General features: G+C 45.2%; 1 protein-coding gene across 3 annotated transcripts in view; it reads right to left on the bottom strand.

The window, feature by feature from the left end:
- Positions 1–7,596: 7,596 nt before the first annotated feature.
- Positions 7,597–26,991, bottom strand: part of FAM124B (family with sequence similarity 124 member B) — a 43,562-nt gene continuing 24,167 nt past the window's right edge. For all 3 annotated transcript variants that reach the window (XM_073581102.1, XM_073581104.1, XM_073581103.1), the window contains 2 exons: positions 20,455–21,190; positions 7,597–8,267 (listed from right to left, as the gene is read on the bottom strand). In XM_073581102.1, coding sequence (XP_073437203.1) covers positions 7,755–8,267; positions 20,455–21,183 — 1,242 coding nt within the window. In that variant the 5' untranslated portion in view covers positions 21,184–21,190 and the 3' untranslated portion in view covers positions 7,597–7,754. The remainder of the gene's footprint in view (positions 8,268–20,454; positions 21,191–26,991) is intronic.

Here is a 26,991-nt window from a genome sequence, read left to right as displayed (position 1 = left end):
TGCCGCTGGCAATAGCTCAGAAGAGGAGGAGGATCTGCAGCAGGCATCGACATCGCAGCTGCGGTTATGTGTAGGCCCGTAGCAGTCCAAAAACATGTTAAAAAAGCAAAAAGAGTTGCAGGACAGCTTGGCCAGATGGTCAAATTAGCACAGCGTGCAAGCCCAGAAAATTTTTCCCATAGTAGGTGTCATGGTTAGGACATGGTTAATGTCCTGTTCTCACAGGGTTAACTTTTGCCGGCCTCTCTTTGGATCTGGGAGGGGTATTTATACTCACTCCAAACTAGCATTCTCTGTCAGTTATACTGCTGTTCTGGTGTGTCTGACCCCTGGTGTGCGTGTACTCTGCGTTGTTTGTTTGCTTCCCGTGTATGACCCGGCTTGTTCCTTCACTCTGTACTCCGTCTCTCGTTTTGGTACCATTGTCCTTTCTGGTTCTGACCTCCTGGCTTGGCTATCGTTACTCCGTTACAGTTTACCCCTATTGTACCATCTAATGCCCGTTCTGGTTTTCTGATCTATTGCTATGTCCTGACTATCCATTCTGTCTAATCCTTTGATACTGTATTGCTATCTCGTGCATTGACCTCGGCTTGATCTGGTTTCTGTCTCTGTCTATGCCCCTTGGTAACATTGTCCTGTAGTTACCTTTCTAGGAGTTTCCCTGCAGCTCCTAGCTCCGTGGAGCTTAGGCCACGCCCCCAGCAGTCACGTGATTCAGGTCCTGGAGCATGCATTGTCACCACTGCTGCCCGCTCCGCAGGTATCTTTGTGCACAGTCTTTGTACTCAGGACACGCGCTCTGGCTCAGTGAGCAAGTGCAGTGCGGTATTCCTGACATTATAACTGACCGTTTCAGGTTTTTTTTTCCTCTGAAGAGAAAAAAAAAAAAGTGTGTGTTATCCTCATGGATCCCATACAAGCCTTGGCTAATCAGGTCAAGCACCTGACCCAAATGTTCAATAAACTCAATGTGGAACAGTGCACGATGGCCCATACCAATCAACAGTTGGTGGTTACTGTGCAAGGGGCTGTCGATGCAGGGGCTCCTAGTGTTGGGGATAGAGATGTGTCATTAGCGTCCCCGAATCTCCGGTCAAATTGCCCGACCCCTTCTCAGGGGATAAAAAGGAGTTCAGGTCTTTCAGAGAAGGATGCAAGCTTTTTTTTTTCTCTAAGGCCCCGCTCCTCCGGGGATGAGTTCCAGAGGGTGGGGGTCATTATTTTCCTACTTCGGGTGGCTCCGCAAGCATGGGCTTTCTCTCTGTCTTCCTCTGATCCTGAACGTATGTCAGTGAACTTGTTCTTTGAGGCTCTGGGGCACATCTATGACGAGCCTGAAAGAGTGCGTCTGGCTGAGGATATGGTGATGAGTGTGACACAGGGGAGGCACTCTGTTGAATGGTTCTGCTCAGAGTTTAGACATTGGATCGCCGAAGTATCCTGGAACGACGACGCCCTGAGGGGGTTGTTTTGCAGGGGCCTTTCTGACCGTCTGCAGGACGCTCTGGCTTTACATCTGCCTCCTGATACCCTGGAGGACGCCATGATGCTGGCGGTCCGTATGGACCGGAGACTCCATGCTAGAGGAATGATGCAACAAGAGTCTCCCTTGTACCCCAAATTGTGTGACACTGCACCTGTATCTGAGCCCATGAAGGTTGGGTCAGTCTCGGTTAAGGAGAAAGAGAGAAGGCACCGTAGAGACAACCTACTATGCTTTAACTGTGGAGTCTCTGGACATTGGAGAAGGAATTGGCCCTCCTGCCCTTCTTCAGAGAAACCATCAGAGAAACGACTGAGTCTGGGCAACTATCGAGGTGGTTGTCCAGACTCCCAGGTACATTTTTTCTCACGTACAAAAATGGTGCTCTAGGTTGAATTGGAAATTGCTGGCGGTCCTGTTATGACCACCGCCTTTGTTGACTGTGGTTCCTCCATTAATCTGATTGATGCCCAAGTTGTGAGTCTTAATAAGATAGGGACAGTCAGGTTAAAAGACCCTGTTAAAATTGTGTCTGTGGATTCATCCCCTTACCCGGGATGGAATTTGTTTTATGTCTGAAGTTTTTTCTATGAAAGTGGGTTCCAAGCATGTGGAAAATTTAAGTTGTTTCATTATAAATAATCTGCCTTCAGGACTGGTATTGGGAATGCCCTGGTTGCAATGCCACAATCCTCTTATTGATTGGGTGAAGGTGGAGATCACCCGATGGGGATGTAATGATAATGGTCTGTGTTGTAACCCGGTTCCTTTTGTCAATCCGATAAAATCCGTATCTGTGTCATCTGTCGGCCTGGAGGGTAGTCCAGAGTACCTGAGAGACTTTAAAGATGTGTTTTCCGAAAGCGAGGCTGAGGCGCTCCCACCACATAGACCATATGATTGTGCTATCGATTTAGTACCTGGAGCCAAATTACCCAAGGCTCGTTTGTTTAATTTGTCCGGGCCTGAGCGCCAAGCTATGAAAGAGTACATTAAAGAAAGCCTTCGCAGTGGGCATATTCGGCCCTTGGTCTCACCCGTGACAGCGGGGTTTTTCTTTGTAAAGAAAAAAGATGGTGGGTTGCGACCGTGCCTCGACTTTCGGGAACTGAACAAAATTACTGTTAAGAACACGTACCCTCTCCCGTTGATTCCTGATCTATGCAATCAACTCACGGGGGCCAAATGGTTTTCTAAGCTCGATCTACGAGGGGCTTATAACCTTATAAGGATCCGAGAGGGGGACGAATGGAAAACAGCGTTCCTGACAACTGGAGGGCTGTTTGAAAACCTGGTTATGCCCTTTGGCCTCACTAACGCTCCTGCGGTTTTTCAGATCTTTATTAATGTTGTTTTTTTCTGACTTGATCGGACGTTACGTAGTCATTTACCTGGATGACATCTTGATTTACTCTGAGGACAGTCAGTCACACTTGCATCATCTGCGTACGGTGCTTATGAGACTCCGGGAGAACCATTTGTATGCTAAGCTGGAGAAATGCTCATTTTTTATGTAAGAACTGTCTTTTCTGGGTGTAATTGTATCCGGGGAGGGATTCCGCATGGATCCAGGGAAGGTTCAGGCCATTACAGATTGGGTGCAGCCTCATGACCTGAAGGGGTTGCAGCAATTTCTGGGCTTCGCTAATTATTATAGGAAGTTCATTAAAGGGTTCTTGCAGGTGGTAAAACCCTTGACGGACCTCACTCTTAAAGGGGCAGATGTAAAAAATGTGTCCGTGGCCGCAAAAAATTCCTTCCTGGCATTAAAGAAGTGTTTTACTACAGCCCCTGTGTTGGTACAACCCAATTCGTCAAGACCTTTTATCGTTGAGGTCGACGCTTCGGAGGTGGGGGTGGGGGCAGTATTGTCACAGGGCCCCTCTACCCTGACTAACCTCAAACCCTGTGCCTTTTTCTCTAAGAAGTTCTCTTCGGTCGAGAGAAACTATAATGTCGGTAACAGGGAATTGTTAGCAGTTAAATTGGCCTTTGAAGAATGGAGGCATTTTTTGGAGGGGGCCGCTCATCCTATTACGGTCATCATTGATCATAAAAACCTGGCCTATATCGAGTCTGCTAAGAGATTGACCCCCAGACAGGCTCGGTGGGCACTTTTTTTTTCTCGATTTCATTTTACCGTCACGTTCCGACCAGGGTCTAAAAATGTAAAGGCAGATGCCTTATCCTGAAGTTTTGATTCTGTGTCTCCTCCAGAACCTCCTTCCTCCATTCTTCAACCGGGAGTGGTTGTAGCCGAAATCTCCTCTGAGTTACAGAGAGAGATTCTGGAAGCACAAGCTCCCAGGAATAAACCCCCAGGTAAATTGCTTGTACCCGAACAATTCCGTCCCACACTCCTTCAAGAATTTCATGACTCTGTGTTAAGTGCACACCCTGGTATTGCAGCTACCCGGGGGGGCAGTAGCTAGGGGTTTTTGGTGGCACTCTATGGGTACTGATATAAAAAGGTTTGTGAATACTTGTGGGGTGTGCGCGTGCTCTAAAAGCTCTCAGGTCCGGCCAACCGGGGAATTGGTGCCTTTGCCAATTCCGGATAAACCATGGACACACCTGTCCATGGACTTTATCACTAACCTTCCACCTTCCAAGGGCAACTCAGTGGTATGGGTAGTGGTTGATAGATTTTCTAAGCAAGCCCACTTTGTGCCATTACCTGCATTACCATCCGCTGAAACCTTGGCCCGCTTGTTTATACAGCACATTGTTCGACTGCATGGAGTGCCTGTGAACGTGGTGTCGTACACGGGTGTGCAATTTGTGGCCAGGTTTTGGAGAGCGTTTTGTATGAAGTTGGGGGTCATGTTGTCATTCTCCTCTGCCTATCACCCGGAATCCAACGGACAAACGGAATGCACCAACCAGTCTTTGGAGCAGATTCTGAGATGCCTGGCCTCCTCCAGACAGGAAGACTGGTGTGAGGTATTACCCATGGCAGAATTTGCATTCAACTGTCGGATTAATCAGTCTACCGGAAAGTCTCCCTTTCTGGTCAATTATGGGATTGTTCTGCAGTTTGGGGAATTTTCCCCTATGGATTCGGATTGCCCTGGTGTCGAGAGGATAGTACAACAATTAAAAATCCTCTGGAAGGAGGTACAGGGGAACATCTCCAAAGCCCAGGAGAAGTTCAAACATTTTGCAGACAGGAGGAAGGGGGTGGTTCCTGCATTGACAGTGGGGGAAAAAGTCTGGTTGTCCACCCATAACACCAAACTTAAAATACTCTCTATGAAGTTGGGCCCCAAATTTATTGGCCCATACAAGATTGTAGAGGTGATCAACCCGGTGGCATACAGATTACAGTTGCCCACCTCCTTCAAAATCTCTAACGTCTTCCACAGGTCCCTATTAAAACCTGTTCGGACAGTTAGAGAAGATCCCTCATCTGTGGCTCCACCAGTGTTGGTAGAGGGTCAACTGGAGTACGAGGTAGGGTGCATCGTTGATTCACGGTGGGTGCGCCGGAGACTTCAGTACCTTATCCATTGGAAGGGATATTCAGTTGAGGATCGATCGTGGGTTCCGGCCAGTTCGGTGCACGCTGATCGACTGGTGCGGGCTTTTCATGCCAGGTACCCTGAGAAACCTAGGGGTCCAGTGGCCCCCCATTACGAGGGGGGTACTGTCATGGTTAGGACATGCTTAATGTCCTGTTCTCACAGGGTTAACTTTTGCCGGCCTCTCTTTGGATCTGGGAGGGGTATTTATACTCACTCCAAACTAGCATTCTCTGTCAGTTATACTGCTGTTCTGGTGTGTCTGACCCCTGGTGTGCGTGTACTCTGCGTTGTTTGTTTGCTTCCCGTGTATGACCCGGCTTGTTCCTTCACTCTGTACTCCGTCTCTCGTTTTGGTACCATTGTCTTTTCTGGTTCTGACCTCCTGGCTTGGCTATCGTTACTCCGTTACAGTTTACCTCTATTGTACTGTCTAATGCCCGTTCTGGTTTTCTGATCTATTGCTATGTCCTGACTATCCATTCTGTCTAATCCTTTGGTACTGTATTGCTATCTCGTGCTTTGACCTCGGCTTGATCTGGTTTCTGTCTCTGTCTATGCCCCTTGGTAACATTGTCCTGTAGTTACCTTTCTAGGGGTTTCCCTGCAGCTCCTAGCTCCGTGGAGCTTAGGCCACTCCCCCAGGAGTCACGTGATTCAGGTCCTGGAGCATGCATTGTCACCACTGCTGCCCGCTCCGCAGGTATCTTTGTGCACAGTCTTTGTACTCAGGACACGCGCTCTGGCTCAGTGAGCAAGTGCAGTGCGGTGTTCCTGACAGTAGGAAGAGTGCAGTGTGGCACTTTTTTGACCAAAATCCTATTGATGAGGCAAGGGTTATCTGTAAGAAGTGCAGAATCACCTTTAGCCGAGTGAAAAATCTCTGAAATTTGAATACCAGTTGTATGCTTAGACATGTAAACACCATGCACTTGCAAGCATGGACGGACTACAAAACCTCAGGTAGCACACGTGCATCTGCTCCGACTGAAGGTAGCCAGCAATGCTACATCGCTTCCCCCACTGTAAGCCCACAAGTTAGCACACCACCAGCAAGAAATGTTGAGGTGTCGTCGCAAGGCCAAAGCTGTCAGGGAATCACTATGTTTTTCCAACTAAAGACTGCATCTAGGCCATCACCACCACCATCACCAATCCCCTCTCAGTCCACCATGTCCACTGCTAGTTCCACCATATGCAGCTCTCAAGTCCAGCTCACCCTAGCAGAGACTCTGAGTAGGACAAGAAAGTACTCATCCTCTCATCCGCGTACACTGGCTCTGAATGCCTACATTGCCAAACTGATCTCATTAGAGATGATGCCCTTCTGTTTGGTTGAAAGCGCAGCATTCCGAGAGCTCATGGCCTACGCTGTCCCACGCTATGACCTACCCAGTCGGCACTTCTTTTCTAGAAATGCCATCCCTGCCCTCCACCTGCATGTGAAAGACTGCATTGTCCATGCACTCAAACAATCAGTGAGTGGAAAGGTGCACCTCATAACCGATGCATGGGCCAGTAGGCATGGCCAGGGCCGTTACGTGTCCATCACTGCGCATTGGGTGAATGTGGTGGATGCAGGGTCCACAGGGGACAGCGGCGGTGGGACAGTGCTGCCTAGCCCACGGTATAGGCAAAAGTTGGCTGTAGGCGTTCGACCCTCCGCCTCCTCCTTCTCCATAAGCGAAAGCTCGTCGACAGAGCGCAGTCGCACGAGCACTCCATCTGCAGCTGCCAGTGTTGCACACAAGGTGTCCCACTGTCGAACAGTTAGTGGTAAGCATCAGTAGGCTGTTTTAAAGATAATGTCTTTGGGCGACAACAGACACACCGCGGTGGTACTTGCCGACTACTTGCAGCGAGAAACTGAGTCATGGCTGGGCAGTCTAGACCTTGAGCCAGGCAAGGTAGTCAGTGATAACGGACGTAATTTTGTGGCAGCCATAGCCCTGGCAAAACTCAGACACATACCTTGTCTGGCTCACACCTTGAACCTGGTGGTGCAGTGCTTCATAAATAATTATCCGGAGTTACCAGCCCTGTTCCATAAGGTGCGAAGACTGTGCTCGCACATCTGTCGCTCGCCTGTAGACTCCAGTCGTATGCAGAGGCTGCAGCGATTGCTCCACCTCCCCAAGCACCGCCTAATCATAGACGTTGCAACAAGGTGGAACTCCACCATGCACATGGTTGAGAGGCTGTGCGAACAGAAGCAGTCTGTAATGCATTTGTGGGAGGATACACGGGCAGGCAGTTTGAGGGCAGACATCGAGTTGTCGGCCTGTAAACTGGATACCATGCAAACTTTGACGCACATTAAGGATCAGGCGTCTGCAGCGGAAGAGGAGGAGGGAAGCCTCGATGACAGTCAGGCATTGTCTGCTCAGGGAACTGTCCTGGACGAGGTAGAGGAGGGGGATGAGGGGGATGATTATTTTGGGGAGGAGGATGCTTCTCAGGGGGCAATAGAAAATGTAAATGCACCAAAACCCACAAAAAACGCACACAAATGCATGATGCGTTTTTTTCATGTGTTTGTGTGCGCAAAAAGCGCGCAGCAAAAAAAACGCAAGTGCGAAAGTAGCCTAATTTAGCTTTTTTTGGGGGGTGGAGTAACCTTTAAGAAGACTAAACAAGACACATTTCTAATGAAATAATGGTTTCATCTATTGAATATTAAAAGTCTCATCATGAAAACAATTGATTTTGCTTCATTCCAAGGAGAACAGCTCCAGCATGGGCTGACATTAAATGAAAAATTCCTCTGTGAGCTCCTTGCTATTACTATGGAGTCGTTGAGATCTCTCAGAAGGAAATATTTGGGTTCTGAAGTCGGTTTCTTTGTTCCCTTTGACAGTCAGAGGGCCTGAAGAGTTTCTTTGCCTGGAAGGTAAATCTTGAATATCTTTATACACTGGAATATTGTGTAGATCTTTTTCCATCCCATAGACAGACGGCAGCTGGTGCCTTCGATTTCCTACTCTGTGTCCAGTATCTACATTGGTCTCTGTCTCGTCTGTTTGTAGGTCAGGTTTCGGCGTAGGTTTGGGAACACTGTCATCAGTAATATCGCACACGCTTTGCCTTTGTTCTAATGCATTGAAGGACTTGAGATTCAGGCTTCCTAGGACAATCTCCTCCTCTAAGTGTATTGTTTCTGATGGTGCTGGAAGTGGTGATAATTGAGCAGTTATAGGACATGATCGAGGCTCTGGATCAGATTTGTCATCACTTTGTGATACTGTGGGGCTGCCAATCACCTAATGACCAAAATAAAGTGTGTTAGACAACAGAAAAGTAAGACATTCACCTTATTTAGTGTAACATAAACACATCATATACATCACTGGTAACATATTTCTCATACAGTTGTGGCCAAAAGTATTGACACCCCTGCAATTCTGTCAGATAATACTCAGTTTCTTCCTGAAAATGATTGCAAACACAAATTCTTTGGTATTATTATCTTGATTTAATTTGTCTTAAATGAAAAAACACAAAAAGAATTGTCCTAAAGCCAAATTGGATATAATTCCACACCAAACATAAAAAGAGGGTGGACAAAAGTATTGGCACTGTTCGAAAAATCATGTGATGCTTCTCTAATTTGTGTAATTAACAGCACCTGTAACTTACCTGTGGCACCTAACAGGTGTTGGCAATAACTAAATCACACTTGCAGCCAGTTGACATGGACTAAAGTTGACTCAACCTCTGTCCTGTGTCCTTGTGTGTACCACATTGAGCATGGAGAAAAGAAAGAAGACCAAAGAACTGTCTGAGGACTTGAGAAACCAAATTGTGAGGAAGCATGAGCAATCTCAAGGCTACAAGTCCATCTCCAAAGACCTGAATGTTCCTGTGTCTACCGTGCGCAGTGTCATCAAGAAGTTTAAAGCCCATGGCACTGTGGCTAACCTCCCTAGATGTGGACGGAAAAGAAAAATTGACAAGAGATTTCAACTCAAGATTGTGCGGATGTTGGATAAAGAACCTCGACTAACATCCAAACAAGTTCAAGCTGCCCTGCAGTCCGAGGGTACAACAGTGTCAACCCATACTATCAGTCAGCGTCTGAATGAAAAGGTACTGTATGGTAGGAGACCCAGGAAGACCCCACTTCTTACCCCGAGACATAAAAAAGCCAGGCTGGAGTTTGCCAAAACTTACCTGAAAAAGCCTAAAACGTTTTGGAAGAATGTTCTCTGGTCAGATGAGTCAAAAGTAGAGCTTTTTGGGCAAAGGCATCAACATAGAGTTTGCAGGGAAAAAAAGAGGCATTCAAAGAAAAGAACACGGTCCCTACAGTCAAACATGGCAGAGGTTCCCTGATGTTTTGGGGTTGCTTTGCTGCCTCTGGCACTGGACTGCTTGACTGTGTGCATGGCATATGAAGTCTGAAGACTACCAACAAATTTTGCAGCATAATGTAGGGCCCAGTGTGAGAAAGCTGGGTCTCCCTCAGAGGTCATGGGTCTTCCAGCAGGACAATGACCCAAAACACACTTCAAAAAGCACTAGAAAATTGTTTGAGAGAAAGCACTGGAGACTTCTAAGGTGGCCAGCAATGAGTCCAGACCTGAAACCCATAGAACACCTGTGGAGAGATCTAAAAATGGCAGTTTGGAGAAGGCACCCTTCAAATATCAGGGACCTGGAGCAGTTTGCCAAAGAAGAATGGTCTAAAATTCCAGCAGAGCATTTTAAGAAACCCATTGATGGTTACCGGAAGCGGTTGGTCGCAGTTATTTTGGCTAAAGGTTGTGCAACCAAGTATTAGGCTGAGGGTGCCAATACTTTTCTCTGGCCCATTTTTGGAGTTTTGTGTGAAATGATCAATGTTTTGCTTTTTGCTTCATTCTCTTTTGTGTTTTTTAATTTAAGACAAATTAAATGAAGATAATAATACCAAAGAATTTGTGATTGCAATCATTTTCAGGAAGAAACTGAGTATTATCTGACAGAATTGCAGGGGTGTCAATACTTTTGGCCACAACTGTACATTTATATAGCCTACAAATGAGTAGCTTCATATACGTTTCCTACATTTCATTGGGAATCTTTCATTAATATTTCTATAAATAAAATAGCTGCTTGTTGAGGATGACAATTACAGAAGGTTCCTCCTTTGTGTCAACCATTGATTGACATCTTGTACTCCCTCCTTATGTTCTACGGCGGTGTCATTGTGCATCATATACTTCTGTACCCTCTCCGGCTTCATATTACTGTATAGGATACAGTTAAAGGGAATCTGTCAGTAGGATCAACCCATCTAAACCGTCTATATTGGCATGTATCATAGGAAGCTGAATAAAGTGATACCTTCATGTCTGTGATCCGATGTCTTATACCATAAAAATCCACATTTTTCTTATAAGTAAATTCCCTCTTCCTGGCTCTTGGCCGAACTTTGATCTGCATATACTGTATATGGCTTAGGAGGGTTGATCATACTGACAAATTACATTTAAAGGGAATTTGTCAGAAGGTTCTTGTTATGTAATCCGAGAACAAAATAATGTAGGGGCAGAGACACTGATTCCAGTGATGTGTCACTTACTTGTCTGTGTGTTATTGATTTTATAAAACCAGTGTTTTATCAGTAGTAGATATCACTAATGAACTAGCTGTTTTGGGCCTTGTAGTCCTCCTACTCTTTATAACCCCGCCCCCACCACTGATTAGCAGCTTTCTCCCAATGTCCAGTGTACAAAGAAAGCTGCGCGTTAATGGTGAGGGCAGGGTTATACAGAGCTCGGCATTGTGAGAACTGCTGCAACTTCTGCAGAGAAAACAGTGATTTTATCAAAATGACAGCATGAATACCAAAAAGTGATACATCTCTGAAATCAGGGTCTTTGTCCCTACATCTTATTGCTCTCTGATTATATTGCAAAATCCTAGTGGAAAATTCCCTTTTAAAGGAATCTGTTACCAGGTTTTTTTTTATTACATCTAAGAACAGCATAAAGGGGCAGAGACCCTTAGTCCAGCTATGTACCAATCTACTGGGCTGATTATTGCAATTTTGATAAAATCACAGTTTTATTACATAGTTTTACCAGTTCCCTAAATGCTGAGCTTTGTATAATACCACCCACACCACTGACAATTTTCTGTGAAAACTGTGCATAGGCAGAAAGCTGCCAATTAGTGGTGGGGGCAGGGGTATATAGAGCTCATGAATATGAGGGAGACCTAGCAGCAGACTTACTAGTCCTCTAATGATGATCTCCTGCTGATAAAACAGTAATTTTTATCAAAATTACAGCATGCAGCCCAATAAGCGATATATCGCTAGCATTAGGGTCTGTACCCCTACATTTGCATGTAAATATTTTGGCACCCCTTGTCGAAATTATTGTGATTGTGAACAGCTGAAGATGTAATGATCTCTAAAAGGCCTAAAGTTAATGATGACACATTTTCTTTGTATTTTAGCTCCCCCGCCAAAAAAAAAGAGAAATTGTCTTTTTTTTTCATTTTAAAAATTACAAAAAGGAAAATGGGCCGATGCAAAAGTTTGGGCACCTTTGGAGATTTGTGTGCTCAGACAACATTGAGCAAGGTTTCAGATCTTATTTACCATGTTAGGGCTATGACTTGCTCACTATCATCATTAGGAGAGGCCAGGTGATGCAATTTTACCAGCTTTATAAAAACCCAGCCTCCTCTAACCTTGTGCCAAAAACCAGCAGCCATGGGTTCTCCTAAGGCCTGTTTCACACTTCCGTTTTTGACCATCAGTCAAAATCTGCCGTTTTTGCATTTTTTTTGGCGGATCCGTTTTTTCCCCATTGACTTGCATTACCGGCGGATCTTGACGGATGGCCATCCGTTGGATCCGTGTTTTTGCGGATCCGTCAATTTTTTTGCGTCCGTTGAGATGCCTGGACGGACCATGTAACGTTTTTTCTACTGCAGGATCCGCATCTTTATAGAGCGCATGCCTGGAGGAATGAAGTCAGGAGGAAATTTAACCCTGAAATCATTTCTGGTGGACAGATAAAAAATTCTCTCTCTCTTTCTCTCCTTCCCGGGCAGCGGTTCCTTTAAAATTCTTCATTCGGCGGATCCGTCAAAAAAAAGGATCCGGTGGCATCCGTTCACATCAGTTAGGAACGGATCCGCTTTCCGCCTTTTTGGCGGATTTTAACTGACACAAAAAACTGAAGTGTGAAGCAGGCCTAAGCAGATGCCTAGCACTCTGAAAATGAAAATAAAAATGGTGGAGGCCCACAAAGCAGGAGAAGGCTACAAGAAGATAGCAAACCGTTTTCAAGTTGCCTTTTCCTCAGTTTGAAATTTAATTGAGAAATTGCAGTTAATGGGTACAGTGGAAGCCAAGGTAAGGTCTGGAAGACCAAGCAAAATTTCAGTGAGAGCTGCTCGTAGGATTGCTAGAGAGGCAAATCAGTACACTCGCTTGAATGCTAAAGACCTTCAGAAAGATTTATCAGACTCTAAAGTTGTGGTACATTGTTCTACTGTTCAGAGACACCTGCACAAATATGGCCTTCATGGGCGAGTCATCAGAAGAAAACCTTTCCTGCATCCTCACCATAAAATTCAGCGTAAGAAGTATACAAGAGAACATCTAAACAAGCCTGATGCATCTTGCTAACAAGTCCTGTGAACAGATGAGGTTAAAATAGAACTCCTTGACAACAATGATCAAATATATGTGTGGAGAAAAAAGGGCACAGAATTTTAGAAAAAGAACATCTCACCAACCATTAAACATGGGGGTGGATCAATCATGCTTTGGGGTTGTTGAAGCCAGTGGCACAGAGAGAACATTCCATGGGAAGAGGGAAGAATGGATTCAATGAAATTGCAACAAATTCTTGATGCAAATAAAACACCATCCGTAAAAAAGCTGAAGATGAAAAGAGGATGGCTTCCCCAAATGGATAATGATCCTAAACACACGGCAAAATCCACAATAGACTTGCACACGGCAAAATCCACAATAGACTTGCTAAAAATCCACAAGTTGAAGGTTACGATGGCCTCACAGTCACCTGATCTGAACATCAGTGAAAATCTGTGGCTAGATCTCAAAATAGCAGTGCATGCAAGACGACCCAGGAATCTCACAGAACTGGAAGAATTTTCCAAGGAAGAATGAAAATCCCTCAAATAAGAATTGAAAGACTCTTGGCTGGCGACAAAAAGGATTTAGAAGCTGTGACGCTAGTCACTTCTCCCGGCCAAGCCGTAAGTCAGAATGGTCAAGGAGTCCAAGGTCAGAAGCCAGGAGGGTACGTCATAAACAGAAAGAAGAGACAAAAGCGTAGTCAGGCAACATTCCAAAGTCAGAGTACCAGGAGGATAACAGATCAGAGCAGAAGGGGTTAAACAGTCGGATGGTCCGAACAAAATCCAAGGTCAGGCAACAAGAGATCTAGCATACTGAACTCAACGCACAAGAATCACAAACCTCACTAGCTGAATGTACATTTTGCGGAGGCCTGGGAGACACAGCTCAGTTAAGTAGCATGGCAATTACCTGGAATAATGAACACTTGGATACAGCCAGCGCCTCACAGTCTCAGATTGGATGGTCGAGCTGTTAATCAACCCACTAACAACTCAGCACGCTCCTGTACCGGATTGAATGGCTGAGCTGTCAATATCTGCATCCCAGACACTTTGAGAGGTGGAACCGGGACAGTGATACTTTCAAAAGGGTGTGCTACTAGGTACTAACCATGCAGGGTGCCCATTTTTCTTTTCGTCATTTTTAAAATGTAAAACATCAAAATATACATATTTTTTGACTAAAATATAACGGAAACGTGTCATCTTTAACTTTAGCCCTTTTAGAGATCATTTCATCTCCAACTTGCTTAGCCGTTCACAATAGTAATTTTGATCAGGGGTGCCCAAACTTTTACATGCCACTATATATCATACTGCTCTCAGATGCAGTAGCAAAGACCTGGTAACAGTTTCCCTTTAAGTTACTAAAGATTGTTTAATGGAAAGGATGAGTGCATTACAAATAAATTAATAGGGGGCCTGAATGTCCCACCTATATGTATTAGATAAAAGTAGGGATCCAGATGATTGATGTGTACGAGGGGGGAGGGCAGAATTTTGGGGAAGAGAAGGATCAGGCAATTGGAATTTCAAAGCTCGGTCTGTTTATTTTCAAGGGAGATAAGCCGCTTTCAGAGGGTGGATAGCTGTCTGCGTCATGTGTATGGCCCGCCATACTCTTTAAAAAGAGGTTCTGTAGCAGCTGCACTGTGTATATTATGAAAATTGTGACTCCTGCTATAAATTATAAGAATATAAGAAGTCTTATTTCAAGAAAAAATTGAGATGTCTGCACCAGTTGCTGGACATAAATCCCTCTGAGGTTGTTACATGTGAGCCAGGAGACCACTGGCCGCTCCAAACATCACAATCCATACCTGGACCTTTAACTGGCCTTATGGTAAGTTTGCACTCATTGCTGCCAGGGGTTAGTGGACTGTTATGTGGGTATTACTACTCCCATTGCAGGAGAGTCCTCCCATTTTTATTAATCCACAGGTAGTATAGGGATGTAACCTATGGAGTAACATACATAAGAGTGACACATGGAGAGAAAAGTGAGGGAGAGGAAAGCATTGTCTGTATAGGCTTGTGTACAGTCATGGCCAAAAGTTTTGAGAATGACACAAATATTATATTTTCACATGATCTGCTGCCCTCTGGTTTTTATGTGTGTTTGTCAGATGTTTTTATCACATACAGAAATATAATTGCAATCATATTATGAGTAGCAAAAGGTTATATTGACAGTTAGAATGAGTTAATGCAGCAAGTCAATATTTGCAGTGTTGACCCTTCTTCTTCAGGACCTCAGCAATTCTCCCTGGCATGCTCTCAATCAACTTCTGGATCAAATCCTGACTGATAGCAGTCCATTCTTGCAAAATCAATGCTTTTATTTTGTCTGAATTTGAAGGTTTTTGTTTGTCCACCCATCTCTTGATGATTCACCACAAGTTCTCAATGGGATTAAGATCTGGGGAGTTTCCAGGCCATGGTCCCAAAATCTCTATGTTTTGTTCCCTGAGCCATTTAGTTATCACCTTTGCTTTATGGCAAGGTGCTCCATCATGTTGAAAAAGGCATTGTTGATCGCCACAAACTGCTCTTGGACAGTTGGGAGAAGTTGCTCTTGGAGGACATTCTGGTACCATTCTTTATTCATGGCTGTGTTTTTAGGCAAGACTGAGAGAGAGCCCATTCCCTTGGCTGAGAAGCCACCCCACACATGAATGGTTTCAGGATGCTTGACAGTTGGCATGAGACAAGACTGGTGGTAGCGCTCACCTGGTCTTCTCCGAATAAGCCGTTTTCCAGATGTCCCAAACAATCGAAAAGGGGATTCATCAGAAAAAATTACTTTACCCCAGTCCTCAGCAGTCCACTCCCTGTACCTCTTGCAGAATATCAGTCTGTCCATGATGTTTTTCCTGGAGAGAAATGGCTTCTTTGCTGCCCTCCTTGAGACCAGGCCTTGCTCCAAGAGTCTCCGCCTCACAGTGCGTGCAGATGCACTCACACCTGCCTGCTGCCATTCCTGAGCAAGCTCTGCACTGCTGGTAGCCCGATCCCACAGCTGAAACACTTTTAAGAGACGGTCCTGGCGCTTGCTGGTCTTTCTTGGGCGCCCTGGAGCCTTTTTGGCAACAAGGTAACCTCTCTCCTTGAAGTTCTTGATGATGCGATAGATTGTTGACTGAGGTGCAATCTTTCTAGCTGCGATACTCTTCCTTGTTAGGCCATTTTTCTGCAGTGCAATGATGACTGCACGTGTTTCTTTAGAGATAACCATGGTTAACAGAAGAGAAATAATGATGCCAAGCACCAGCCTCCTTTTAAAGTGTCCAGTGGTGTCATTCTTACTTAATCATGACAGATTGATCTCCAGCCCTGTCCTCATCAACACCCACACCTGTGTTAATGGAGCAATCACTGAAACGATGTTAGCTGGTCCTTTTAAGGCAGGGCTGCAATGATGTTGAAATGTGTTTTGGGGGATAAAGTTCATTTTCTAGGTAAATATTGACTTTGCAAGTAATTGCTGTTAAGCTGATCACTCTTTATAACATTCTGGAGTATATGCAAATTGCCATTAGAAAAAATGAAGCAGTAGACTTTGTAAAAATTAATATTTGTGTCATTCTCAAAACTTTTGGCCATGACTGTATGGATGGGTGGCTCTAATGAATGATTTACAACTCCATGTCCCCATGTGAAGTAGGAAGAGCAGCTTTGGAACTTGAGTTAGGCTAAGTTCACACGTACCGGAACTCTCTCGGAAATTACCGCAAGAATTCCGGAATTCCATTCCGCGGGAAATTCACCTTTTAAATTCCCGCGATTTTCCCGCGGAAAAACTAGCATTTTGCAAGCGTATTTAGCGTGCAAAATGCTAGCGTTTTCCAAGCGATCTGTAGCATCGCTTGGAGAACTGATTGACAGGTTGGTCACACTCGTCAAACATAGTGTTTGACAAGTGTGACCAACTTTTTACTACTGAGGCCGCCTATGCAGTATCAGTAGTAAAAGATAAAATGTAAAAAAAAATAAAAAATGGTGTTATTCTTACCTTCCGACGTCCTGCGCAGCCGTTCCCAGTAATCCTTTGCGAAAATGCCCGCGATGGCGTCCGTTCTCGTGGGATCGCGATGTCTTGCAGTAATTCGCGACGACGTCGCGCGAATGACCGCGAGACTTCGCGATCCCGCGAGAACGGACGTCATCGCGGGCATTTTCACAAAGGATTACTGAGAACGAGAGCGTGGAGAGAGGCGATAAGGCTGCGCGGGACGCCGGAAGGTGAGAATAACAATATTTTTTATTTTAAATTCTATTTTTTACAGGAATATGGTACCCAAAGCCCGGAGGACAGTCTCCTCTCTTCCGGACCGTGGGTACCATCCGCAAATGTTCTGCTTGCTTTCCGCAAGGTGTGCACAGCCACATGTGGGAAGGAAGCGGAACAATGCATTCCTATGGGTGCGGGATTGCCGCGATTCTGCAAAATTAATGAGCATGCTGCGGTTTTTACCGCGAAGCGATTCCGCCGCAGAAAAAACCGCAGCATTAGCACAGCATTGCGGAATCCCATAGGAATGCATGGAATGCTTATTTTTCGCGTTTTCGCGGCAAAATCGCGCGGTTAAAACAGCCGCGGAAACGCGAAAAAAACGCCACGTGTGAACTCAGCCTTATTGTTAAAACCATACATTTATGCACAGGTAAAAGTAGTCAAATATGGTTTATAACTGTGTTTAAACATATTTTTAATATATTCATATCTCCCCCAAGTTTGTTTTGATTTGTTTCTATGAGCTTTCTTAATTTTGTAAAGTACAGTAAAGACACGGCTGTAATGACGCTGTTATGCAGATTATATTGATACCTTTGGTGAAGAAATAATTTTTGTGGTTCTTCTTTAATCACCATGTAAACTTATCTGCTAATTAGATTTCGGTGCACAGGGGCTGGACTGTGCACTGGGGCTTCTTTTCCCTGTCTATGATGTCTCTCTCCTTCGCCAGCCTCTTCTGTTTGAAGATTTGAAGAAACTTCAAACAGAGGAGACAGGTCTCTGAAAAAGCAGATACGTTCAAGGACTGGAGGTAGGTGGAGGGGCCGGGGAATCACAGACAACAGATGGGGAGGAGAAGCCCCAGTGCACAGTCCGGTCCCTGTGCACTGAAATCTCATTAGCAGAAAACATCACATTGTGATTAAATAAGAACAACAAATATCAATATAATCAGTAATACAGCGTCATTACAGCCATGTCTTTACATTACAAAATTGTGCTGACAGGTTCTTCTTAAAGGGAACCTGTTATGTAACCCTGAGTCTCAGTGTTTTGGCAGCAGCAGTGATGTCACATGAACAGCGAGCGTCACCAATCGAGCCAATCACAGGGCTCAGTGTGTTGTGCGCTGAGATCAGTAGTTGTACCGAGGTTGATGGCATCGCTGAGCTCTGTACAATGGCTGCTGAGCTCAGTGACTAACTAGAGAAGTGACGCTTACTGTTAACGTGATGTCACTGCTGCTGCCAAACACAGAGACTGGAGCAGCGACGGGGCACCGCTGCTGGACCTTGGGAGTGTGAGTCTGTTATTTTAGTTATTTTATAGAGTTTGGGGCCTACTTTACTGAAAGAGGACAACACATTTTAACCAACCTACATATGAACACAGAACAGCTTTGAGATAAAAAAAAAAAATAACTTCTAGTATTTTACAATTTTGAATTATTTGGAGGCACCTCCACACAGAAACATGAGCTGCAAACTATGTGGATAAGTAATAATAAATAGTAAATGATCATTACTAAAAGGTATATTATGGAAAGGTATTTGTGGCGCCCCTGAGGCTTCAGTCGCCACAGAGGTACTGTACCTTCTCCTAAGGTGTAGTGCCCCACCATCCAGGTAAGGTGGGAACTCCTGACCACACTCCACACCTGCATTCCACACACAGGATAGTTCAGTGGGGCCACCTAACAGCTTCAGGCTGGGGATTAGCAGAGCACCCCTCATGGAACCCTGCTTCGTAACACGAGATGTGCTGGGAGGCGGGTGGCGTGAGATGATATAAAAGAGTGGGAAGAGTGAGAGTTAGGGGTTGTTGGTTAGTTGGAGAGAGAGAGAAGAGAGAAGATGGGTGTCTGAAGGACGTGCTGCAGCAGGTCCCAGTGATCTGGGCTGCTGGCACGAGAAAGACCAGAGAAAGAGACTGATAAGATTGATAACCTAACCTTCCATAAGAGAGAACGGAACGAAGGAGAATAGAAGGACGGTGGGAAGCTGGTTGAAGAAAGATAGAGAACCCTTCCAGTCCAGAGCGCAAAGGCCGGGGCCCGGTCCCCGAGGTTAATTGGATCTTTATGTCCGGCAACAGACACCGGAGGAGTAGCGAGCCACTAACGCCTTGCTCCCATCATAGACTTGGGACACAACAGCAACTGAATAGAGAGCCAGGACGCAGAGAGGAGTCCCCGAAGCAGGCTACAGCTGTCTGTCATACAAGTAGAGACTAGGAACACCTAGAGAGAGGCATTCCAGGGTAACTAAGTACTGGAGTGCTTCGCACCTAAAGGCGCATTGGAGGAGTCGTTCAGTGAAGGTACATATTGGCGGAGTGTGGAAGGGAGAATCCTATCTGGCCTGGAGGTTGGCTGGGGCCCTGACCTGGAGAACACAGTACGGAGGCAGGCGTGTGTGTGAACTGCAAACAGTGAGTAAAACCTTGGAACCGCACACCCTGGTGTCCTCCAGTTATTCCAGCACCGCTACACCTGGGTAACAACATCTATACCATTCTGCGCCTCTCCTCATCCATTGCATCTACACTGCCCTGGGACTACAGCTCCACCTGTGGGGAGCTACACCATCTTTGCTGCACCACACCATCAGTCCCAGCGGATCTGCATGCAGCGTTGGCTCAACATCTTACTTGCCAAACACCACGGGTGGCGTCACAAACTATCCAAATAAACTATTACACCATTTACATCACAGCCATTGATATTGGGCGCCCAGGGCCACGGACCGGGTCACTGCTGCTGTGACACATTCCCACCTTGACACCAGCCCGGTACCGAGTACCCCGCTGCCCTGGGTGTGAGAGGGCGACCCACATTACTACACTGTTTTTTGCTGGGTACTACTCTATACTGCCATTTGTCCACGTATATTAATCCCATATTTACCACTGTGTACTATTACTTATCCGTTATTTGTGGCTCACTTTGGGGTTGCGTTGCATCTCACGGTTTTCATTTACCTTTGTGAATTCCTTCCTATGCTTACTGGCTATTCAGTTTATATTTTGGCCATTTTTACACTCCCTGCTCTTTAGAAGGTGTTACTTCCCTCTGATCTTTCATAATATACCTGTCAGTGTAGAATATATATTTACTATGTATTACAACTAGTGATGAACGAGCATGCTCGGAGAAGGTGTTGTCCGAGCATGCTCGTGTGCTAATACTATCTTCGAGTCCCCGCGACTGCATGTCTTGTGACTGTTTGACAGCCGCAATACATGTAGGGACTGCCTAACAAACAAGCAATCCCTGTCGAACAGCCGCGAGACATACAGCTTCGGGGACGCGAACCTGACACACCGAAGATACTCTATTAGCACACGAGCACGCTCGCTCATCACTAATTACAACTTATCCATGTAGTTTGCCGCTCGTGTTTTTCTGTGGCGATGCCTCCACGTTATTTTGTTTTTTGATGTGTGTTTTCGATAAGTATTATATTAATAACGCACTGATTTTATATTTACTATCTTATGGTGTGCAATATTGGTAGCTGCTTATATTTAGTAAAAGGCACAGAAATCATGTATAGGGATGAAAATGAGGCTTAAACTATGCAAATGGTTGAAAGAGAATTCATTACCAAAAGCAAGATTTTGTTTCCATCATAGTCTTGGGTTTGCCATCTCGTGTCACTGATTGGCACACAAGGGTAAGGCAGCAAGGGAACCAGCTGTCCTATCGCTTGTATCACGAACTGCAGGGCACAGGCATGTTTCACTTGGGCACACACCCCAGGCGGCAACTGTTTTAAGGAGAATTGTATGCATGTGTCCTTCGTAGAATGCAAGGCAAAGAAACAGAATCCAATTTTTTGGCTGGTCGCCTCCTTCCCCAGAATCATTTCATAAAGTCTTACCGAGTCCTCATAGTTATCAAAATCACAATACAGAGTAACTCTCACAATCTCTGAGCCGTAGTGCACCTGTCTTATTCCCCACACAGGCATATGCACATCCAGAGAGTAAAAGCCATCACTAGTTCGGCATGATGATTGCGATGGTCCTTGACTAAACCCTGTATTCACATGATCCCATGGGGGCAGCTGGAAAAAGCTTTGCAAAAGTGAGATCCTTTCTTCACCTAGGTCTTCACGGAGAAAGAGTATCACCGAAATTCCCGGAAATTCAAATCTTCTCTTTCGATATTCATAGCATTGTATTGGGGCTGCTCGATCAGACACCAGAACAAGTTGAATATCCATACACAGTCCCTGAAGAATTCGCTTGACTGCTTGGCGAAAAACTGCAGAGTCAGCCGGGTTGGCAAGAAGATGAATTGTAACGGGCAGAGCCGTGTTTCTGCCATCCATTTAAATGCTGTGTTGAAAAAAAAAGAAAAATTATATTATGACCTCACTGACCTTTTCTTCCCAGTCCAGAATACAAGCTTTGTTACTCTATAAATCTTATTTCTGAGGTGTGATTTTCATGTTGCCCACACCTATTTCGTGCCACAGGTGTTACTTCATGTTAGTGGTCACATTTTTTTCAATATGACTTGCACTTATTTATGAAAATAATGGAAATATGGTGAAAATTTTTTAAATGTTTCAATTTTCGAACTTTTAATTTTTGTGCCCTTAAATCAGAGATATATGTCACACAAAATACTTAATAAATAACATTTCCCACATATCTGCTTTACATCAGCACAAATTTTGAAACCAAAAATTTTTTTTGTTAGGAAGTTATAAGGATATGTGCACAAGCTGCGGATCCGCAGCGGTTTTGGCTCTGCGGGTCCGCAGCAGATTTTGCTGCGTTGTACAGTACCTTTATTTCCTATGTAAAAAAAAAAAACGCAGTGCACATGCTGCGGATTTTTCCATGCGGTTTTGCTGCTGTTTGCAATCCGCAGCATGTCAATTCTTTTGTGCAGAACCGCTGCGGTTTCACACCTCATCCATTATGAGGTGTAAAACCGCAGGGCAAAACCGCAGGCAAATCCGCAGATAAACCGCAGGACTTTAGTCCTGCGGATTTATCTGCGGATTTTACTACAAAATCCGCAGATCCAAAAAACTCCATGTGCACATACCCTAAGGGTTAAAGGTTGACCAGCGATTTCTCATTTTTACAACAAAATTTACATTTTTTTTAGGGACCACATCACATTCAGAGGTCAATATGACAGAAAATACCCAAAAATGACACCATTCTAAAAATTGCACTCCTCGAGGTGTGCAAAACCACATTCAAGAAGTTTATTAACCCTTTACGTGCTTTACAGGAACTGAAGCAATAAGGAAGGAAAAAATTAACATTTAACTTTTTTTTTACAAACATTTTAATTCAGAACCAATTTTTTTTATTTTCACAAGTGTAAAAAGGGAAAATTAACCAAAAAATTTGTTGTGCAATTTCTCCTGAATACGTTGATACCTCAAATGTGCAGGTAAACCACTGTTTGGGCACACGGCAGGGTTTGGAACGAAAGGAGCACCGTTTGACTTTTTCAATGCAGAAAAATTGGCTGGAATTGAGATTGGACTCCATGTCGCGTTTGGAGAGCCCCTGATGTGCCTAAACAGTGAAAACCCCCAAGAAGTGACCCCATTTTGGAAACTAGACACCTTAAGGAACTTATCTAGATGTGTGGTGAGCACTTTGAACCTCCAAGTGCGTCACAGAAGTTTATAACGTAGAGCCGTGAAAATAAAAAATGTTTTTTTTTTCCACAAAAATGATCTTTTCGCCCCCAAATTTTTATTTTTACAAGGGTACCAGGAGAAATTAGACCCCCAAAGTTGTTGTGCAATTTGTCCTGAGTACGCCCATACCCCATATGTGGGGGAAACCACTGTTTGGTTGCACGGCAGAGCTCAGAAGGGAAGGAGCACCGTTTGACTTTTTCAATGCAGAATTGGCTGGAATTCAGATTGGACGCCATGTCATGTTTGGAGAGCCCCTGATGTGCCTAAACAGTGAAAACCTAGTTTTGCAAACTAGAACCCTTAAGGAACTTATCTAGATGAGTGGTGAGCACTTTGAACAAATGAGTGGTGAAAATAAAAAATCCACAAAAGTGATTTTTAGCCCCCAATTTTTTTATTTTCCCAAGGGTAACAGGAGAAATTAGACCCCCAAAGTTGGTGAGCAATTTGTCCTGATTAAGCTGATGCCCCATATGTTGGGGTAAACCACTATTTGGGCAAACGTCTGGGCTCGGAAGGGAGGTAGCTCCATTTGAATTTTTTAATGCAAAATTGTCTGGAATCAATGGTGGCGCCATGTCGCGTTTGGAGACCCCCTGATGTGCCTAAATAGTGGAAACCCCTCAATTCTAGCTCCAACCCTAATCGCAAACCTAATCCTAATCCCTAACCCTAATCCCAACCCTAATTCCAACCCTAACCCTAATTCTAAGGGTGTGTGCACACGCTGCGGATTGTGCTGCGGAATTTTCCTCGCGGATTTGTGTAAATCCACAGGTAAAACCACAGGTCAAAAGACCTGCTGTTTATCTGCAGATTTTCTGCAGGTTTCCCCTGCGGCTTGACACCTGCCATGGAGCAGGTGCGAAACCGCAGCGGAATCCGCACAAAGAATTGACATGCTGCGGATTTGAAACTGCAGCAAATCCGCGCAGAAAATTCCGCACCGTGTGCAGTGTGGATTTAAATTTCCATTGATTATAATGGTACTGTACACCACAGCAGAAACTGCTGCGGATCCGCAGGACCAAATCCACTGTGGATCCGCAGCAGAATCCGCAGCGTGTGCACACACTCTAACCCTAATTCTAATCCTAACCGTAACCCTAATGGAAAAATGAAAATAAATATATTTTCTTTATTTCATTATATTTCCCTAACTAAGGGGGTGATAAAGAGGGGGGTATTTACTATTTTTTTTTTTACTTTTATCACTGTGATAGGGTTTACAACAGTGATCAAAATGTACGTTGAATGAATGAATGGAATCTGCCGTCCGCAGATTCGGCGGGCGCACTGCCGGAAGAAGATGGCCGCGCCCACCGGAGGATCCAGGAGCTCCCGAGGACCACCGGTAGGTACCAGGGGGGATTGGGGACCCTATTTCTCTCTCCTCTGATGTACGTGGGTTGCCCTCCCAGGGCTGTGGGGTACTCGGTACCGGGCCGGTGTCAAGGCGGGAATGTGTCACAGTAGCGGTGACCCGGTCCATGGCCCTGGGCGCCCAATATCAATGGCAGTGATATTAATGGTGTTAAAGTTTATATGAATAGTTTGTGATGCCACCCGTGGTGTCTGGCAAGTAAGATGGAAAGCCAACGCTGCATACAGATCCGCTGGGACTGATGGTGTGGTGCAGCAGAGATAGTATAGCTCCCCACAGGTGGAGCTGTAGTCTCAGGGCAGTGTAGGTGCAATGGATGAGGAGAGGCGCAGAATGGTATGGAGGCTGGTACCCAGGTGTAGTTGTGCTGGAATGACTGGAGGACACCAGAGTATGCGGTTCCAAAGCTTTACTCACTGTTCGCAGTTCACACAACTGCCTGCCTCCGTACTGTGTTCTCCAGGTCAGGGCTCCAGCCAACCTCCAGGCAGGATAGGATTCTCCCTTCCACACTCCGCCAACATGTACCTTACTGAACGACTCCTCCAATGCGCCTTTAGGTGCGAAGCACTCCAGTACTTAATTACCCTGGAATGCCTCTCTCTAGGTGTTCCTAGTCTTTACTTGTATGACAGACAGCTGTAGCCTGCTTCGGGGACTCCACTCTGCGTCCCGGCTCTCTATTCAGTTGCTGTTGTGTCCCAAGTCTATGATGGGAGCAAGGCGTTAGCGGCTCACTACTCCTCCGGTGCCTGTTGCCGGACATAAAGATCCAATCAACCTCAGGGATCGGGCCCCGGCCTTTGCGCTCTCTGGACTGTAAGGGTTCTCTCTCTTTCTCTACCTGCTTCCCACCGTCCTTCTATTCTCCTTCGTTCCGATCTGTTCTCTCTCTCTCTTATGGAAGGTTAGGTTATCAATCTTATCAGTCTCTTTCTCTGGTCTTTCTCGTGCCAGCAGCCCAGATCACTGGGACCTGCTGCAGCACGTCCCTCAGACACCCATCTTCTCTCTCCTCTAACCAACTAACCAATAACTTTCACTCTTCCCACTCTTTTGTATCATCTTACGCCACCTGCCTCCCAACACATCTCGTGTTACGAAGCAGGGTTCCACGAGGGGTGCTCTGCTAACCCCCAGCATAAAGCTGTTAGGTGGCCCCACTGAACTATCTTGTGTGTGGAATGCAGGTGTGGAACGTGGTCAGGAGTTCCCACCTTACCTGGATGGTGGGGCACTACACCTTAGGAGAAGGTGCAGTACCTCTGTGGCGACTGAAGTCAGAGAAGAGAGAAAGCAAATGCAAAATGATGGCTTTTTTTTGGCGGTCGCCGTTATACGGTTAATAACGGCAATCGCAAAAGCGGGGTCGGTTAAAACCGACCCGAATCATGTTCTCTGGGGTCTCGGCTACCCCAGCTGTTTAATGGTTGTGTCTGACCATACATGGACATGGTCTGAGCATACCACAGCTCCTGGGCAGGGGAGGAGAAAAAAAAAGTATATAGACATCACAGCACAGGATCACAGCTGATTCTTTCTTTGAAGTAAAACATTGTTTAAAAACACTTTTACCTCACAAATAGAATCAGCTACAATCTCGTGCTGCCCTGTCTGCATTCTCTTTTGCATCCTCCCCTGCCCAGGAGCTGTGGTATGATCAGACCATGTCCCTGCACGGTCAGACACAGCCTTTACACAGTACACAGCAGGGGCACATTTATTTGATTATCTCAGCACAGGAACATTTTATTTAAACAAATCCAATTGTGGAAATCATTATTATTCCAAGATCTATTGATTAAAATAAACTCAGCGGGGCACTATAGAAATGTCGACCATGGAAACTGCAATACTGTGGTTTCTGGCATTACAATCACGGAATCAGGAGTGTGGATACTAGTTACTCACTTTCTTGGGTGATTCTTCAGGCACAGCAGCTGCACGCATAAGACCACCATGAACTACAGTATGTATACACATCATGGGGATGGCTCCCTTCAGCTATGTTCATACAAAGATTTTGCCAGAAGTTTTCAAAGCAGAATCTCTCCAATCAAAACTTGTGATTTTTTTTAACTCCTAATGGTTTTTGGACAGTTTCTGCTCCAACAATTCCTGAAAAAATTCAGTGTGAACATACCCTTCCTGTTATTATTATATATTTTCCCCTATGGGGCTACGAACTATCAGACAGATAGTTGCTAACTACCTATCTGTTCTTCCCGGCACCGATCTCTGCCAGCTCAGACTGGTCAAGGACCGCTCCTCCCGGCAACTTTCCAGCTTCCATTAATGTCACGTAGGAAGAACAGCTTCTTCTCTTCGGTTCTTCCCTGATGATGGGGCGTCACTGCTGATGTCATGCTGATTGATAATCGGCTCCCTACTCCCCCAAGGAGCCGTCTGTCAATCAGCCTGGCAACACCAGTGATGTCCCGTGGACGGAGCAAACTGGATCAACTGCTGTTGACATGAGGTCAAATGAAGCAGTAGAATCACCAGCAGGTGAGGTCTGAGCAAGTTTGTAGCCCCAGAGGGAAAAAGAAGATGTATAACCCCTTTGAGGCTAGATTATTAGAGAAGAAGACTTGAGAGAAGTATGCAGAACACACCCTCGTATGATGTCAGATGTCACACAGTTTATATTCAGACACGTCTGTATATTATAAAAGTGGATGGAAAGTTACCTTTCCTGTCTAACAGCACAAGCTTTCTTACAAGCAGGAAAGGTGCCACTTCCGTTCATTGTGTTCTGGCTCATTTCAAGCAGCTATTAACTAAATTGAAATGCAATGCGCTCCCACAATGCTGAAGTTACACAAGCAGCAACAGAGACATAACTTACAGCGGTTCGCCAGGGCTTACAGAATGATGGCCTATCTGTGGGATACGTCATCACTATGAGATCGGTGGGGTTCTAATAACGGTTCTGGCAGTGGCCAGCTGTCATGTAGGGAGCGGGACACAACGGCTCTGTAAATTTAGTGGCCGATGTGGAGTAGTGTAATCTACCTACCAATCACCTAAATGCTCCTAGTTCCCATTCCAAAACAATGTAAGGTGGATTCCCACCACTA

Source organism: Dendrobates tinctorius, unplaced genomic scaffold (assembly GCF_039654945.1).
Source record: "Dendrobates tinctorius isolate UK_male_01 unplaced genomic scaffold, ASM3965494v1 ptg000069l, whole genome shotgun sequence".
In the NCBI taxonomy this organism is placed as follows: Eukaryota; Metazoa; Chordata; class Amphibia; order Anura; family Dendrobatidae; genus Dendrobates; species Dendrobates tinctorius.
This window is presented reverse-complemented; position numbering and strand designations above follow the sequence as displayed.